The sequence below is a fragment of the Ochotona curzoniae genome, unplaced genomic scaffold (genome assembly GCF_017591425.1).
Source record: "Ochotona curzoniae isolate NIBS_2020 unplaced genomic scaffold, NIBS_Ocur_1.0 contig_2210, whole genome shotgun sequence".
Taxonomy (NCBI): Eukaryota; Metazoa; Chordata; class Mammalia; order Lagomorpha; family Ochotonidae; genus Ochotona; species Ochotona curzoniae.
Genome location: NW_024465369.1, coordinates 17,691,853 through 17,707,002, shown reverse-complemented (window position 1 = coordinate 17,707,002; position 15,150 = coordinate 17,691,853). Strand labels below are relative to the sequence as shown.

At 40.6% G+C, this 15,150-nt stretch overlaps 1 protein-coding gene across 5 annotated transcripts in view; it reads right to left on the bottom strand.

Annotated features, from left to right (window-relative positions):
• The window catches only part of FMNL2 (formin like 2), a 306,297-nt gene that overhangs the window by 37,664 nt on the left and 253,483 nt on the right, over positions 1 to 15,150 (bottom strand). For all 5 annotated transcript variants that reach the window (XM_040971574.1, XM_040971576.1, XM_040971578.1 and 2 more), the window contains exon 10: positions 258 to 332. In XM_040971574.1, the coding sequence (XP_040827508.1) occupies positions 258 to 332 (75 nt within the window). The remainder of the gene's footprint in view (positions 1 to 257; positions 333 to 15,150) is intronic.

The window sequence follows — 15,150 nt, the reverse complement described above, 5'->3', positions numbered from 1 at the left end:
CAAATATGTGGCTTCCCCAATTAATTTGCTATAAATAATCAGAACGTTTAAGACCTCCTTTTGTATATAATGGATAGAGCAAGAAATAACTGCGACAAAGGGTAAAGAAAGATGAAGAGGGGCATTCAAGATGCAATTTACAGCACATTAAACTCAATTTCCTGTCCTTTGTAACACACACATACACATGAGTAGAGGTAGGAAAGAAGTGTTGAAATGAAGTTTGCTTTTTTGAATGAGGTCCTAAAATAACTCACCATAAAATCTATGTTATTGTCTTCATTCCTGAAATGTTCCATCAATTTCTCAAAGCGCTGTTTCTCTCCACAAACCTGAAACACACATTTTTGATGAGCATGTGACATTCCACACATAAACATTCCAAAATTAGATGCAGAAATTTCAACATTAATAATTATTTCCAGATTATCTCTTGTTTTCTTGTCTCATACACTATTTATTTCTGTTCTAAGCTAGTGAGCCCACAGTCACATGAACTGGCCCAAAAGTTGATTCTTGGTTCCTCTGAATCTTCTCTTGATATTTTGAAATGCATTTTTTTTTTAGCAAGTGTTCAAAATCTAAAAATGTAACTCACAATTTAAAAAGATGAACACATTTTCTTTTTCAAAAGTGCTACTGGGCCCAGCGTGATGGCCTAGTGGCTAAATTCTCGCTTGCATGTGCTGGGATCCCACTTAGGTACTGGTTTGTGTCCTGGCTGCTCCACTTCCCATCCAGCCAGCTCCCTGACTGTGGCCTGGGAAAGCAGCTGAGGATGGCCCAAAACCTTTGAACCCTGTGTCTCTGTGGAAGACCTAGAAGAAACTCCTGGCTCCTGGCTTTGGATCAAATAGCTATGACCATGTGGCCTCTTGGGAGGGAACCTGCAGATGGAAGATATTTCTGTCTTTCCTCTCTGTAAATCTGCCTTTCCAATAAAAATAAATAAATAAATAAATCTTTAAAAAAAAAAGTACCACTAAGTCATACTTACTAAAATATCTGGATAATTATTACTCCATTTACACTTACTAGACAAATTCAAAATGGTTATAATAGATTTACCTGAATCAAATAATTTCAATGCATAAACCGCAATACAGAAGTATACAGCATAGGTTAACCTACTAAACCTGAATACATAAATTTGCAGTACTTTTTGTAATAGCATCCTAGAACCCTGAAAAAACATCCATTTTAAATTAATATTTTCATTGAAATGTAAAGGGGCTGACACAGTGGTGTAGCGGGCCAATCTTCTGCCTTGTGTTGTCAGCACCCCTGTTCCAGCTCCTTGCTTATGACTTGGGTAAGCAGTGGAGGATGGTCCAAGTCTTAGGAACCCTACACCCTCATAAGAGACCTAGAAGATATTCTGCCTATCAGCACTGATCAGCTCAGCTCTGGTTGTTGCAGCCATTTGGAGAGTGAACCAGCGGATGGAAACTTCCTCTCTGTAAAATCTTTCTTTCAAATAAAAATAAATAAATCTTTAAAAAAAGAAAAGTAGAACAAACAGATAAAATACTGAGAACTCCAGGCTCCCCCACCCCAGTACTTGTGTACAAGTGGGATTAAAGACATGAAATTAAAAATAGACTCAATGATTTTTTTTTTACACCAAATTATAACTCTCTGGAGACTTATTCCAAAAATTAAAGGATAAACTTTAATTTGGTCAATGCCCATGGCTACCATTTTTGAAGCAAAGTATTATTACCACTGATTTATTTATTCTACCTTCAGGAATATTTGCTTGAATTACTCACAATGCTGTAGCGTAACTTCTCTGATTCCATGAGTGATCTTAGAAATACATCAACCCTCAAGAATTCTCCCAGAATAAATTTCCTAATGTTGTAATGTAGCCATTTAATAGTATGTTAAGTTCCATGTGAACACACACACACAGAGTCCCATGAAGACAGGAACTCCTATTTCCTTCCTCAGACTTTAGATCGATGCTTAGTGTGTTGTAAATTATCAGTAATATTAGTTGAATTGCACAGCTTAGAGGACAAGAGTAACTATGTTAAAATATATTTTTCAAAAGGATTAACACCTTATGAATATTCTCCTTATTTTACAGTAAAACAGGAACCATAAAGCCACTGTGAGCAAGCACTAGGAATAGAGTGGCAGCAGCTCTGAGCCTAGGAAGTTAAGGACCTTCTAATCTTACAACTCTTCAACAGTTCCAACAGATTAAGACCACAGACGATGCTGATGGTCACCCTCCATCAATCTATACACACTTTACCAGAAAATTTCAGAAGGCAGAAAGCCATCCAAGAGGAAGGAAGGAAGTTCTGAAGAGGAGAGTGTAAAGCAAAGCCCTTAAGAAACACACTTGTCCAATCCACCTTAGAAAAACTAATTCCATAGGGTGACACTGGGATGACATGAGCAGGTTCTACTTGAAAGACATTATGGGGTCAGCATGGAGAAACGGGTTAAGCTGCTTTGTGGGATGTGTGCATTTCAGATCAGAGCACTGGTTCCAGTCCTAGCTACTCTGCTTCAACTCCAACTTTCTGCAAATGCACATCCTGGGAGGCAGCCGATAAAGCAACATACTTGGGTTCCTGCCACCCACTTGGGAGACCTAGATGAAGTTCATGGTTGCTGGTTTTGGTCTGGTCCAGACTTAACTGTTGCAGACATCTGGGGAGTACTGGGGAATAAACCAATGGATGAAAGATCTTTCTCTTTTTCTCTTTCATTTACACTTCCCCTTAAAAACACTCTCCTTAAAAATACTACAGTCTGGGGCCAGTATGGTTGCAAGCATTCCATGTGTGTGCTGAACTGAGTTCTGGCTGCTCCACTTGCAATCCAGCACTCTGTGACCTAGGACAGCAGCGGAGCATGGATCAGGTTCTTGGGACCATGCACCTACATGGGAGACTTGGGGAAGGGAGGCTCCTAGCTCCCAGCTTCAGATCAATTCGGTTCACTAGAGCCATTTGGGGAGTGAGCCAGTGAATAGAAGCACTCTTTCTTTCTCTCTATAAAATCCACCTTTCAAATAAATAAATCTTCAAAAGTACAAAAATAATAAAATCATCACAGAGCACTGCTGTGCTACACAAAGGCCAAGAGCAGAGATTCAAGAGTATTCTATGTTCTCCTCCTGCTCACAGCGGGCCCTTCCAAAGATGTGAAGCAAATTCTAGCCAATGAATTTTTTTTTTTTTGAGAGGGTGAGGCAGTCTAGGCCCAGCTCCCTAGACTGTGAGGTGAGATAAGACACACCGTGTGCTGACAGGAGAATCTCAATGAGAAAACCTGCCAAGGCTTGACATGGAAAGGATCCAAAGAACAGCTGGAATTTTCTTGAGTCAGCAGACTTCCTTTCCACACCTGTTCTGTAAGCACCTGTTTTCCAGGAGTATATCTTGTTTCAGTCTTTTTTTTTTTACTGTTAGGATTTATGTTTTTATTGGGAAGGCAAATTTACAGTGAGGAGACACAGAGAAAAAAGATCTTCCATTTGATGTTTCACTCCACAAATGTTGACAATGGCAGAACTGAACTGACCTGAACCCAGGAACCAGGAATTTCTTCAGGGTCTCCCACAGAGGTGCAGGGTCCCAAGGCTTTGGGGTCATCCTCTACTGCTTTCCCAGGCCATGGGCAGAGAGCTGGATCAGAAACAGAATAGCTGGGACATGAGCCAGCATCATATAGGATATCAGGGTTGCAAGTGGAAGATTATTCAGTTGAGCTGTTGTGTTACCCCTTGCTTCAGTCTTGTCTGGGGAAGTTGGCAGTGGCAAAGGAGGAGAAGAGACCCTCTTGAATCTGGGGACAGCCACATGTTACTCTGTGACTAAAGTGAGCCCTAGGTACTTGCTGAACCAGAAGAAGTACACTTGTTCTTGTTCTTAGCCAAAGGGCTGGGAAGCAATGAACCAAAAGAAGCAAAGGCTGCTGAAAAGTGATGATGGACAGAGGCCCCTAGGAAGATGAAGCTAAGCATCTGATGCCCTTAACTTACAACTGAGATTGACACTCCAACAGATCATACTCCCAAACTAGACACATAGTCAACAGAACAGCACAGCCCACGCTAAAATCATGTCCTTACTAGCCAGCCGGCTGTCCACCCTCACATAACCCAGAATGCTCAACTATATCCCTCTATAGGCTGCAGTGAAACTGTTCCAGGATTAGCTGAGATACCAAAGATGAAAAAAAGCATTATTACAAATTAAAATAATGATCTTACACTCACATCACATCTGTGAACCACAATCTTCCATGTAACTTCTTCAAACAGCATATTCCTGGGGTCAATGCAGAGTGAGAATAATCTAAACAGAACTAGGAATTTGTGCTTTTAACAAATATTCCATGTAGGGTGAGCATGAGGCTAAGCAGTGAGGTTTCTGTTTTGGAACCCTGTATTCTCTATCTGAGTACCGTGGGTTCCAGTAGTGGCTCTGTTCTCAATTACAACTTCCTGTTAATATACCCCAGACAGTGAGTGACACTGCAAGTCCTTGCGATTCTACCACCCATAGAGAAGACCTGGATGGGGTTCCAGGCTCCTGGCTTCAGCCTGGTCCAATACAGGATGTTGGGACATTTGTGAAGTAAACTGATGGATGAAAGATCTCAATCTCTCTCTGACTTTCAAAATATACAAAACTTGTGGTTTTGAACCAACATGGGAAACCCATAAACTATACAAGATTGAAGGTTAAACCTTCAGCTTTTTCTACCAGTTGTAAACCAAAAAGCCACAGCATTAATTGTTCAACTCATTAAGAGTCCAACTGAGCAACAGAAATAAGCAAGCATGAATCACTATAGCTGGAAACTAAGACTGCTGCAGGAAATGGCCCACTGCCCTTGCACAAGAACAGATAACAAGGTAACTCACAAACAAGCAGTAATAGCAGCCAGGGTCTTAGAGAAAATTGATTTTACTTGAGGGGCCTTCGAGTAGTTCATCGAAAAATGGGATTAAAACATAGGACCATTTTGGTGCAAGCCATTTTTTTTAAATTCACGTTTTCTTTTTTTCATAGCATGCATTTTTTTGTGAACTTTCTGAAGATCTTCACATGACTATGCAAGGCACATGCAGATGATAACAAAACAAACGCTCACAGCCTGATACTAAAAAGAGCTGGCCTCAAATTCACTATAGACAACACTAGATTAGTCCCAGAAAACCTGTTATAACACTCATAGACAGGACTGAAATAGACATTAAGAGCAACTCTGAATATATGCATTTTTTTTAGCAATCCTTCATTCTGTCAACAGACAAATCTATGCTGGCAATGTGTTATGAAAAAGAAACCCTTTTCATTTTCAAAATCAATGCACTTAAAGATCTTCCTACTTATGGCTACTATAAAGAGGTGAGAGGAATTCAAATACACAAAAGCAATCCATGGCCAGCCAACACAGCATGTTCAGTAAACTTTAAAGAATCCCAAGTGATGGCTCCTCTTGTCTATCCTGAGATTAGGAAGATTCCCACCACCAACTCCCATAAATCCCTCTTCATAAAGGTTTAGGCTGTTGGCTGTCAATCCGAACTGATGGATTTTATGTGGTGTCTTCAACATTACTCCATAGGAACCACATATGCCCTGGAGCCCCTGCATTTCTTCTTTAGGAAAGGAAGCACTGCTTGCCATCTGGATTCCCCTTTGTTTCTTAACCATTCCACAGGAAATAGGAAGGTATGTTTTGGGAAGGTTGGTACAAGTTGTACCCCACATAAAAACAAAGTTATTTTAGTTCACACCACTCACATCTGGACCACCCTTGCACATTTAGTTCAAAAAGGACCATCACAGTTAACAGGCCTCTGCTGTCCTTTTAACTAGCCTGGTTTAGAAAACTGGTGAGGATGAAAGCAACGAGATGCTGATTTCTTGTGGCTTTTGAAATCCATACACTGGCCTTCATGAAGACGCTCTCAAGGGCCTCATTATGACAAATTTAAGAGCAGGGAACATAGTCACACATACACATTTTTAACATGGCATACAGTACTGCATATAACTCGCAGCTGCCAACAAAAGCCAAGGAATATATGATGCAAGAACTTTTAAATTAAAAAAGGTGTACTGCTGCAGCTGAAATCTGTCATTTTGGACTTTTATATTCACTGGTTATTTCTTGTTACCTTACCAGCTTGGACGTCAATTTCCAACATCAACAACATGTAGCCCCATGGAGGAGGTGGGGGTGGAGAGCAAGTTTACGAGGTACAGAAAAGAATAGGCATAAAGGCAAGCAGTCCTTCTCTGCTTGGAACTAATCTATCAGAATTCTATTTCCCAGGACCACCAGATATTAAACAAACATGAAATCTTATGCTGTACAAAAGCCAAGTATTCTATTATAAACTCAGAGACATCTGCATTATGAATCACCTATTATACAGTCTCATTTGAATGAATCCATGGGCCCTAATAAACATGGCATACAGCAAGAACAATTGAGCTTTGACCTTAGACTTAAGGCTATTCTGCTACACAGTCACTGACCTATCCATTCTTGCCTTACCCAACTGCCCCTCTTTATTTCTTTAAGTTCCCAAACTCATGGATGTGAGGGGCCATGGAGGCAGACAAGGTTTTTTAAAATTTATTTTATTTAAAAGGCAGAGAGACAGAGATAAACAGATAGAGGCAGGTACACAGAAGTCCTCTATTGGCTGATTCACTCCCCAGCTGTTTCCACAGCCAGGGACAAAGTCAGAAGCCTGCAACTCAGCTTGTGTCTACTACTTCTGAGGTAGGTACCCAAGTACAAGAGCCAGCATGCTGTTCCTCAGGGTGCTCATTAGCAGCAAGCTGAAATCCAACGCACAGCCAGGACTGGAACCTCACTGCTCCCATATGAGATGCAGGCTTCCCAAGATGTGTCCTCACCACTGTGCCAAACACCTGCTGCTACGCCATGTTTGACGAAACCAAAAGGATGACAGAGCTTTTAGATGTTCTACATTTGGGAGCTTGGAAGGAAAGAGCATCAATAAGTAATGTTCTTGGGCCAGCTGTCCTTACCCAAAGCTGCCTCATTATACACGGTGACCCAATAAGAGTTCTTTTGGGGGAAAAAGAAACAAGCTTCATTACTACAGAATTTAAAAAGAATTCTCTTATTTAAGTAAATTGAAGCTCTAAAATTCCAATCTAGAATGGAAATAGAACACGATATCGCCAAATTATCCTGCCAACACTGAAGCTCCACATAAAGCAAATTCGGAGACAGGCACTGGGCTTTAGGCCCTCGGTTCACTCTCTTGCCATCTGGTTCCCCCCTGTTGATAAAACCTGCCCTACTCAGATAAACAGGGCTACTACCAGGACCAGCAAGATCTATTTACACTTAAAGGAGAAAAGGCACAACCCCTGCCAAAACCCAATGCAACTATGTTTGCCAACATTTGTGAAAGACAATATTGGACAGTGCCCTGGGCCATGTGGACAAATCCAGGGCCCTGGATGCAAGGCAGGCTGTGGTTTCAATACTCTAGTGTGGGCAGAGGTTAGGGGTTAATAATAGTGCTCTTACCCCTGGACGCTAGAACTCCTGATTCTCAGGTCTTCAGAATACAATACTTACACCAATAAGTCCCTTGGTTCTCACACTGTTAGATTCATGCTGGGTTATAGTTGTTGTATTTCTGGGTTTGCTCTTGTCTTGGTTTCCAAAACTGCATGAGCCCTAAACTGTTGACACATGTCTTGCTAGAGTTATAAGCCAGTTCAGACCATCCAAAAAACAACCAAGTTCAGCAAAATCATGTTTCAACACTATAAACAGCTAAATACTAAAATGAAAATAGACACAAGATATCTGAATAGTAATCTATAGCCATTTTGAGGTGTATAGAACCCGGCTGAATATAAACCAAAACTGAAATATCTATGAAGAAATCACAGGATGCAGTTGAGAACCTGCAGTTTACTATTAACACATTGGTTAATCAATACCATGTCAATTAATGCCATAATGTTGTAAATTGTTGTTGATGTTATGTTGGGGCTTTTAATTGATTGGGATGATACATGCTTTACCCTCAAACCAGAGATGGTCACACCAAGAAATCATTGAACTCACTAGGATAATAAGATGCTGGATTTTATGTTGGGTAAATACTTCCAATGAACGAACCTCAACTGAACTTGAACTGTGGTAACACAGCAAGGTGGAGAAATCCACCATGGGGAGAGGGTTTGGGGAGGGGTAGGGGGAATCCCAGTGCCTGTAACACTATATCACATAATACAATACAATTAATAATAAAAAACAAACAAAAAAAAAAACTGCATGAGCCCAGTCCCACTTAAGTACTGTCTCAGAGTAGAATAAAGAAAAATAAAGTGATATCCTATTGGCTGTTTCTCTGAAGAATTCTGGCTACTACATCTCCACGCTTATTCAAAGTCCAAAATATCTCCTGACATTGCTATGTTAATGAGAACTAAATGACAAAGGCTTTCAGTCACCTCTAAGATAATCTACCAGTTAAGAGGCTTTGAAAAGTCTAACAGTGTTTCACTTTCACTGTTCCTCTTCACACAAGCGTCATCCATTGATGTAACCTCTCAGCTCACGTAGGGCAAGGGAAGTGCAATTAAGAGATCACACACTTGCTCTAAGCCACAGCAACATTTTGCCATGCGCCTTGGGTCCTGTCAGGAGGCTGCAGTCAATTCATGTATGCTCTCCCCATGGCTGAAGCTCAACAAACTAAAACCCATTCAACATACGTGTGTTAGGAATTCAGACAAGGAATTTTTGAGGACAAGGATTCTGAGATATCAAAGACCACAAGCAGATGCCTGAAGCTTGTTCTCTAAGCACATCTTCTCTATTTTCTTCTAATTCTCTCCCAAATTCATCCTAACATCCACTCTTTCACTCAGGAATGTCTCGCTCTTAGCCAAGTGAAAAGATCCCACCTAAGATGATTCCATAGCAAAGCTCTTGGACATCAAGCATCTGCGGTCCTCTTTGGCAGGGTTTCTGGGTAAAATAAATTGTTAAGAATTAAAGTAATATTCCAAGGTTACTTGCCTCTTTCACAGAGCTGGCAGTTGCACTAGTGGGGCGAGAACAATGCTAAGGGAATAAAACCTCTGGTGCCTAAACACAAAGCTGTGGTACCAAGTGATCCTAGGAATCACTAGATTCATCAAAGTCACGCCTGCTTTCTCATAAAAGTGAGTTTCACTTAAGAATACCTTTGGGGGTGGCCACTGTGGAGTCATGGGGTAAGTCAATACTTCAGATACCCACATCCCATATCAGAGTGACTGAGATTCTGGCTGTACTGCTCCCGATCCAGCTTCCTGTGAATGCCCTCCTCTTGGGGCATTATTTGAGTCGTAGCCACCCAAATAGGAGATGGAGTTCCTGGCTCCTGGCTTTGGCTTGGGCCAGTTCCAGCCTTTGCAGGTATTTGAAGATGAAGCAGCAGATACATGACTTTTCTGTTTTTTTCTCTCCTCATGTCATTCTGCCTTTTACATAAATAAATCTTATTTAAAATAAGTCCTTTCATTTACATGTCTGTTGGGCTGGAGTCCCTTCACCTTCACTGCCTAAAACACAAGTGACCACATGCAGGGGTCAACATCAGAATGCAACTATCTTCCATTACAACTTGAAAAGACTTACAAAGGGGCAGCTGTTATAGCTCAACTGGCTGTTCTTCCACCTTCAAGAGCTGGTATCCCATATGGGCACTGGTTTGTATTCTGGTTGCTCCACTTCCCATTCAGTTGCCTTCTTGTAGTATGGGAAAGCAGCAAAGCATCGTCCAAAGCCTTGGGAGCCTGAACCCACGTGGGAGACTTGGAGGAGGTTCCTGGTCCCTAGCTTTGGATTGGCTCAGCTCCAGCCATTGTTGCTATCTGGGGAGTGAACCAGGAGATGGAAGATCTCTCTTTGTCTCTCTTCTCTGTGAATGTAGCTTGCCAATAAGCATAAATAAATCTTTAAAAAAATCTTCAAAACTGTAAAATAATGTTGCCAACCCAACCTGTACTGAATTGTGTCCCCACATTTACATTAAAGCTCACATCCTCACTGTGATTATATTGTGGGACAGAGATTTCAGGAAGAAATACAGCTAATGAGATCATAAGGGTAGGGTTCTAGTATGGTAAGACTAGTGGTCCTATATGTGAAGGAGAGACCTGTTTCTCTTTGCCAGAGAAAAGACCACATGGGCTCACAATCAGAAGGAGGACAGCTGCAAGCCAGCCAGTGTGTTCACACCAGAATGCTTCTACATTGGCACCCTTATTCTGGGCTTCCAGCCTCTAGAACATGAGAACGCTACTTTTTGTTGCTAAGATTTTTTTTGGCATTTTACTATAGCACTTTGAAAGAATAAGGACAACCACTATCTTCACTTATTTTTGTTTGGTTTTGGAAAAGTTATTTTTAGCAGAAAGTTACATTAACATGTAATGAGGAACTGGCATGCTGGTTCATTGAGCGAATCCTCCTCCTCACAGAGCCAGCACCCCGTATGGGTGCTGGTTCTACCCCAGGTGCTTCACTTCCTATCCAGCTCACTGTGTATGGAAGGGGAAAGCAGCAGAGGATGGCTCAAATCCTTGGGCCTCCGCAGCTGTACAAGGAAGAACTCCTGACTCCTGGCTTCAGATTAGTTCAGCTCCAGCATGTGAAGCTCTTTGGGGAATGAACCAGAGGATGGAAGATCTCTCTGTCTGTCCTCCTCTCTGTAAATCTGCCGTTCAAATAAAACTAAACAAATTTTCCAAAAAAAAATGTAATGAGCTTACCACACTATTTTTTGTGTTTTTTTTTTAACCACATTATTTTTAGTGGAATCAATGTATCAGTTTTGCTGTAATTTCTAAAACGCTAAATATATAGTCTGTGTAAATAAAAGTTGTTTGGTGTCCTTAGATATTTTTGAAAGGTAAAGAAGAGTCCAGATGTCAAAAGTTTGGTATCTATTGGAATGAGACTAGCTTGTTTATTTCCATAAAGAAGAGTAGTCAAAACCTCTAACTTTGAAAAATGAAATTTCTTGACAGATAGTTTGGGAATCAGCCAGGCCATATAAAGAACCCTGGCATCTGCCATCTCTCCACAAAGAAAAAGCCACATCACTGGGAGACTCCGTGGTCTCCCAGAAGACTGCCCTTGCTCGCACTGAATGAGGCCAGGCAGCTGCCAAGTTGGACAATGGCAGTCCTCACCTCCTCTGGTTGTCTCTGGGCTGAGCTCCCTCCTATTCTCAGGAAACTCTTCCCAAATCCAAACATATATCAGATTCTAAGCAAGGACAGGAGAGAGGTCCAGAGAGCATTCTCTTTCCCAGGGTAAGAGAGTTAGGACAGACATCCCACAACTCCCACCCTTGGGGGTCCGGAGAACCAGACTCAATAAGTCCACCAAAATAAACACATTTGTGCTGGGACGCCTGACATGCTATAACATCAAACAATCATGAGAAAATATACAGGGAACAAAGATTATTATCTTATACCAGTGAACTAAACATATCCTTGATACCTACCACCGAGGAAACGCTGCTAACTAGTTTTATACCTATTCCTGGAAAATACACCAAAATGGAAAATCCAATGTTATTCTTGGTGGGGCACCAGACAATCTGGGATACCACATGTGCTGCTGCTACATTTATTGGTGGAGAAGGATCCTTCATTTTCCTCAGCCAAAACCAAATGCTTGAAACTCAACAAAGCCTGAAGCTCATGTTACTGTGATTGGCCAGTTCCACTTCCTGGTGACGCAAACCTGAGGGAGAACAATTTATCAGAAAGCTAAACTTCATGATGAAGGGTGACTGACACCGACCATTGAGCCAGAATCAGAAACTGCTGGACCACTTCCTTCTACTCAGTGTGAAACTGAAGTATATATCCTTGGCAGGCTAACATACATAGAGATTTGGGCAGAAGCCATGTACACCACGGCAATGATGGCAATAAAGAATGGAGGTTGAAATGGAATGGACAGGAGAGAATCTGGAGATGAGGAGGAACTGAGAAATAAGAAACTTAAACAAAATGACTCAAAAGTTCAGACTTCCCAATATGGCTCAAACTCAGGAGACTTACAAAGTTAGGCCTCACTCATGAGCAGCAAGAGTTAACAACATAAGTAGCACACCCAGCTTGTTTTCCTTTGACACACTGGGTTTTCTAAGTGATGTCTGAGTTAACAGAATCACCAAGCCACATACAAGGTAGTCCTAAAGAGGGACTAAAGTCCCCACTGGCCCTGGGTACATCACTTCCCGCTTTTGTTCGTAAAGCAAAGCACTTGCCATTCATTACCAAGGTACCTTGTTTTTATATCTGCAAGGTATTTCACCCTCCTCAGCTGGAGCTACTTAAATATGTGCACACACATAGCCATGTACAAGCAAAATTTTATTCAGATCATGACACTGTGGAATAGGGAAAAATAATAAAGAAGTCATTTGATTACTTCCTCATCTAAAGCAAGAACTGGCAACACAAGATAGTGGACCCACTAGCCTCCTGAGCATCCCTCTTGGTGCTGTGTGCTAGTCTTCCATGCATCTCCTGTTATCTTATGCCTACTGTATTTGTCTTTCTAGCCTGGTCCTGGCGGAGAAGTAAACTTCCCTCATGATGATCCCCTTCCCTATTTGTATTCTTCTTTACACTCTCTCACTCCTTTTATCCTCACGCCCTAGTAACCTGCTGAAGCAGATACTCTATCACCACTGTAAAATAAGAATCTGACATGGGGTATTTTACATCATTAGATTATTAATTTAATAAACAAAAAAATGTTAATTTTCTTGGTCTGAGAAAAAAATGCCAAGACTGATTTTTGTTTATCATGATTGGACTACTTCCTTCTTAACTAAATGTTTATTACTTAAACATTTTGAGCATCCCACATTTAGTAAATCATCTTGAGCATCCCACATTTAGTAAATCTCTGTCTTAAAAACAAAGTTTATTAGTTATTTTTAAATATTTGAAAGGGAGTGTGATTGGTTCACTCCCTCAACTGCCCATGGCAGCAGGAGCTGAACCAGTTGGAAACCTAGAGTTCCATCTGTATTTCCCTTGTGGGCAGCAAGGATCTAAACTACTTAAAACATCCACCTGTTGCCTCCCCAGGTGCCTATCAGTAGAAAGCTTGACTGAAAACAGAGGTGCAACTCAGTCCCAAGAACTCCTATATGGGTGTAGGTATCCCAAGAAGCAGCTGAACCTGCTGTACCACAATGCCCACCTTGTATTTTAATGTATTTTACACGAAGCCTAATTACTCGCCAAGATTAACGCTATAATAAAATGCCTTTCTCAGATAACTATAGAATCAAATATAATGTATAGACGTATAAAAAAACATTTCATGAAATTACTAAGCAACTGTTGATGTATTCCCTTCCCCAATGTATTCCTGTTTTCATCTGCCTCACATTTGGCTTTTACAGGAGCCAAGTCAGGTATTTTTCTTGGTTAACCAACACAGACATTTTACACCATCGCTGAGATCTGTTATCGATCTCTCTATTCCCAGAACTCTTCCTATCAAATTCAGTCTTTTTCCTGCTCAGCATCCATTTTGGGCTCTGCACAAATAGCCTAATCTATGATACTCCTGTTGGGTTCATTTTTGGGTAGAAAATTGCAGAAAATGTAAGAGCATGTGCAGAAAATATATGGGATGTGATGATGTGTTCTGTAAGGTTGCATATGAGCTGTGTTCAAGGGGTTTGCATACAAATCCCAGAGTAGTCAGCTGCTTCATTTATGCTGAGCTCCTCTCCTCCTTATTCTGACTTCACTCAGTATATGACAAATAGTAAAATAATACACAATAGCTGGTCAGTACTGAAAAAAAAACCAGCTAAGTCATGGAATTTTTATGAAATAAAAAATTAACAGTAGTCTCAGTATTTCTACACATTTATATACACAAAAATTTACTGTTTATAGCATGGAAGAAAACATAATGGGTTCACAAATGCCGCTCATGTTTTCCTTCTGAGATTACTGCTAGTTTAGAAGAAACCAAACAAACAAAACCCTTATATATTGACTTTGGACCCCACATAAATAGAAAATGGGCTCATGTTTACAAGTGTTTAGTTTCAAATGAATTTTGAACTTGACTCAAACAAGGAGATAAGCCCAATAAGCACATTCTTTGTCAATAATTTTAAACCTGACTTAAGTTATAATCAGAAATAATAAGAATGTAAATACAATTCTTAATTCTCCATTATGGTCTTCTTTTAACTTCTGTACACATTTAGTCCTTAATCAATCACTGTGAAAATTAGTCTTAACTATTCTCAAGACAACAAAATTTTGTGGAAAAGGATACATGCCTTGTATTTTCTGTCAAACTGCCCTGGCTCTCTGTTTTTTTTTTCCCCCCTTGGTAAAAGAAATAGCCTTGCTCAACAAATCCCTACAAGTTCCAAAGAGTTGTGATCTTCATTTGGTAAGTGCTAAAGAAAATGTGGTCATAATTACATCAAACAAAGAAACAGCTTTAGGAAAAACAAGAAGTAGCCTTACAAAATGTTATGACAGCAAAAATCTAACCTGTGCAACAGGAACATTCTGATCAAACAAAGGAATTATTACTGCTCAAAACACTTTAAACAACACACACACCCAAATACTTAGTTTTATCTCAGGGCTTATTACAGGCCAATATGTATATGCCAAGACCTGTGATGTTGGCATTTCACATTAGTGCAGATTCAAGTCCTGATTGACAGCTCTAGTTCCAATCCAACTCTCTGCTGCCTGTGAAGGCAGCCAAAGATGGCCCACATATGTAGGTTCTTTCCACCTTGTGGGGAGACCTGGATTAAGGGTCTCTGGCATGTTAACATGGTGGTTTACAGCCATTTGGGGAGTGACGGGTGGAAGATTCACCTCTCTGTTTTCTATCTACACTTTTTTGATTGTTTTAGCAGCAAGAAATTAATACAAGGCAAATCTGAGTGCATGTACCCATTCCTACTGAGAACCTGCCCTCCTTCTCTTGTCTTGGTTAATGGCTCCTCCTCATACAGTACACTGTATTTACTGTCAAGGAATCTGGCTTTATAGCTGTTGAAATGTACTTAAATGTTTCTTCAACTAGCTCATCTTTCAT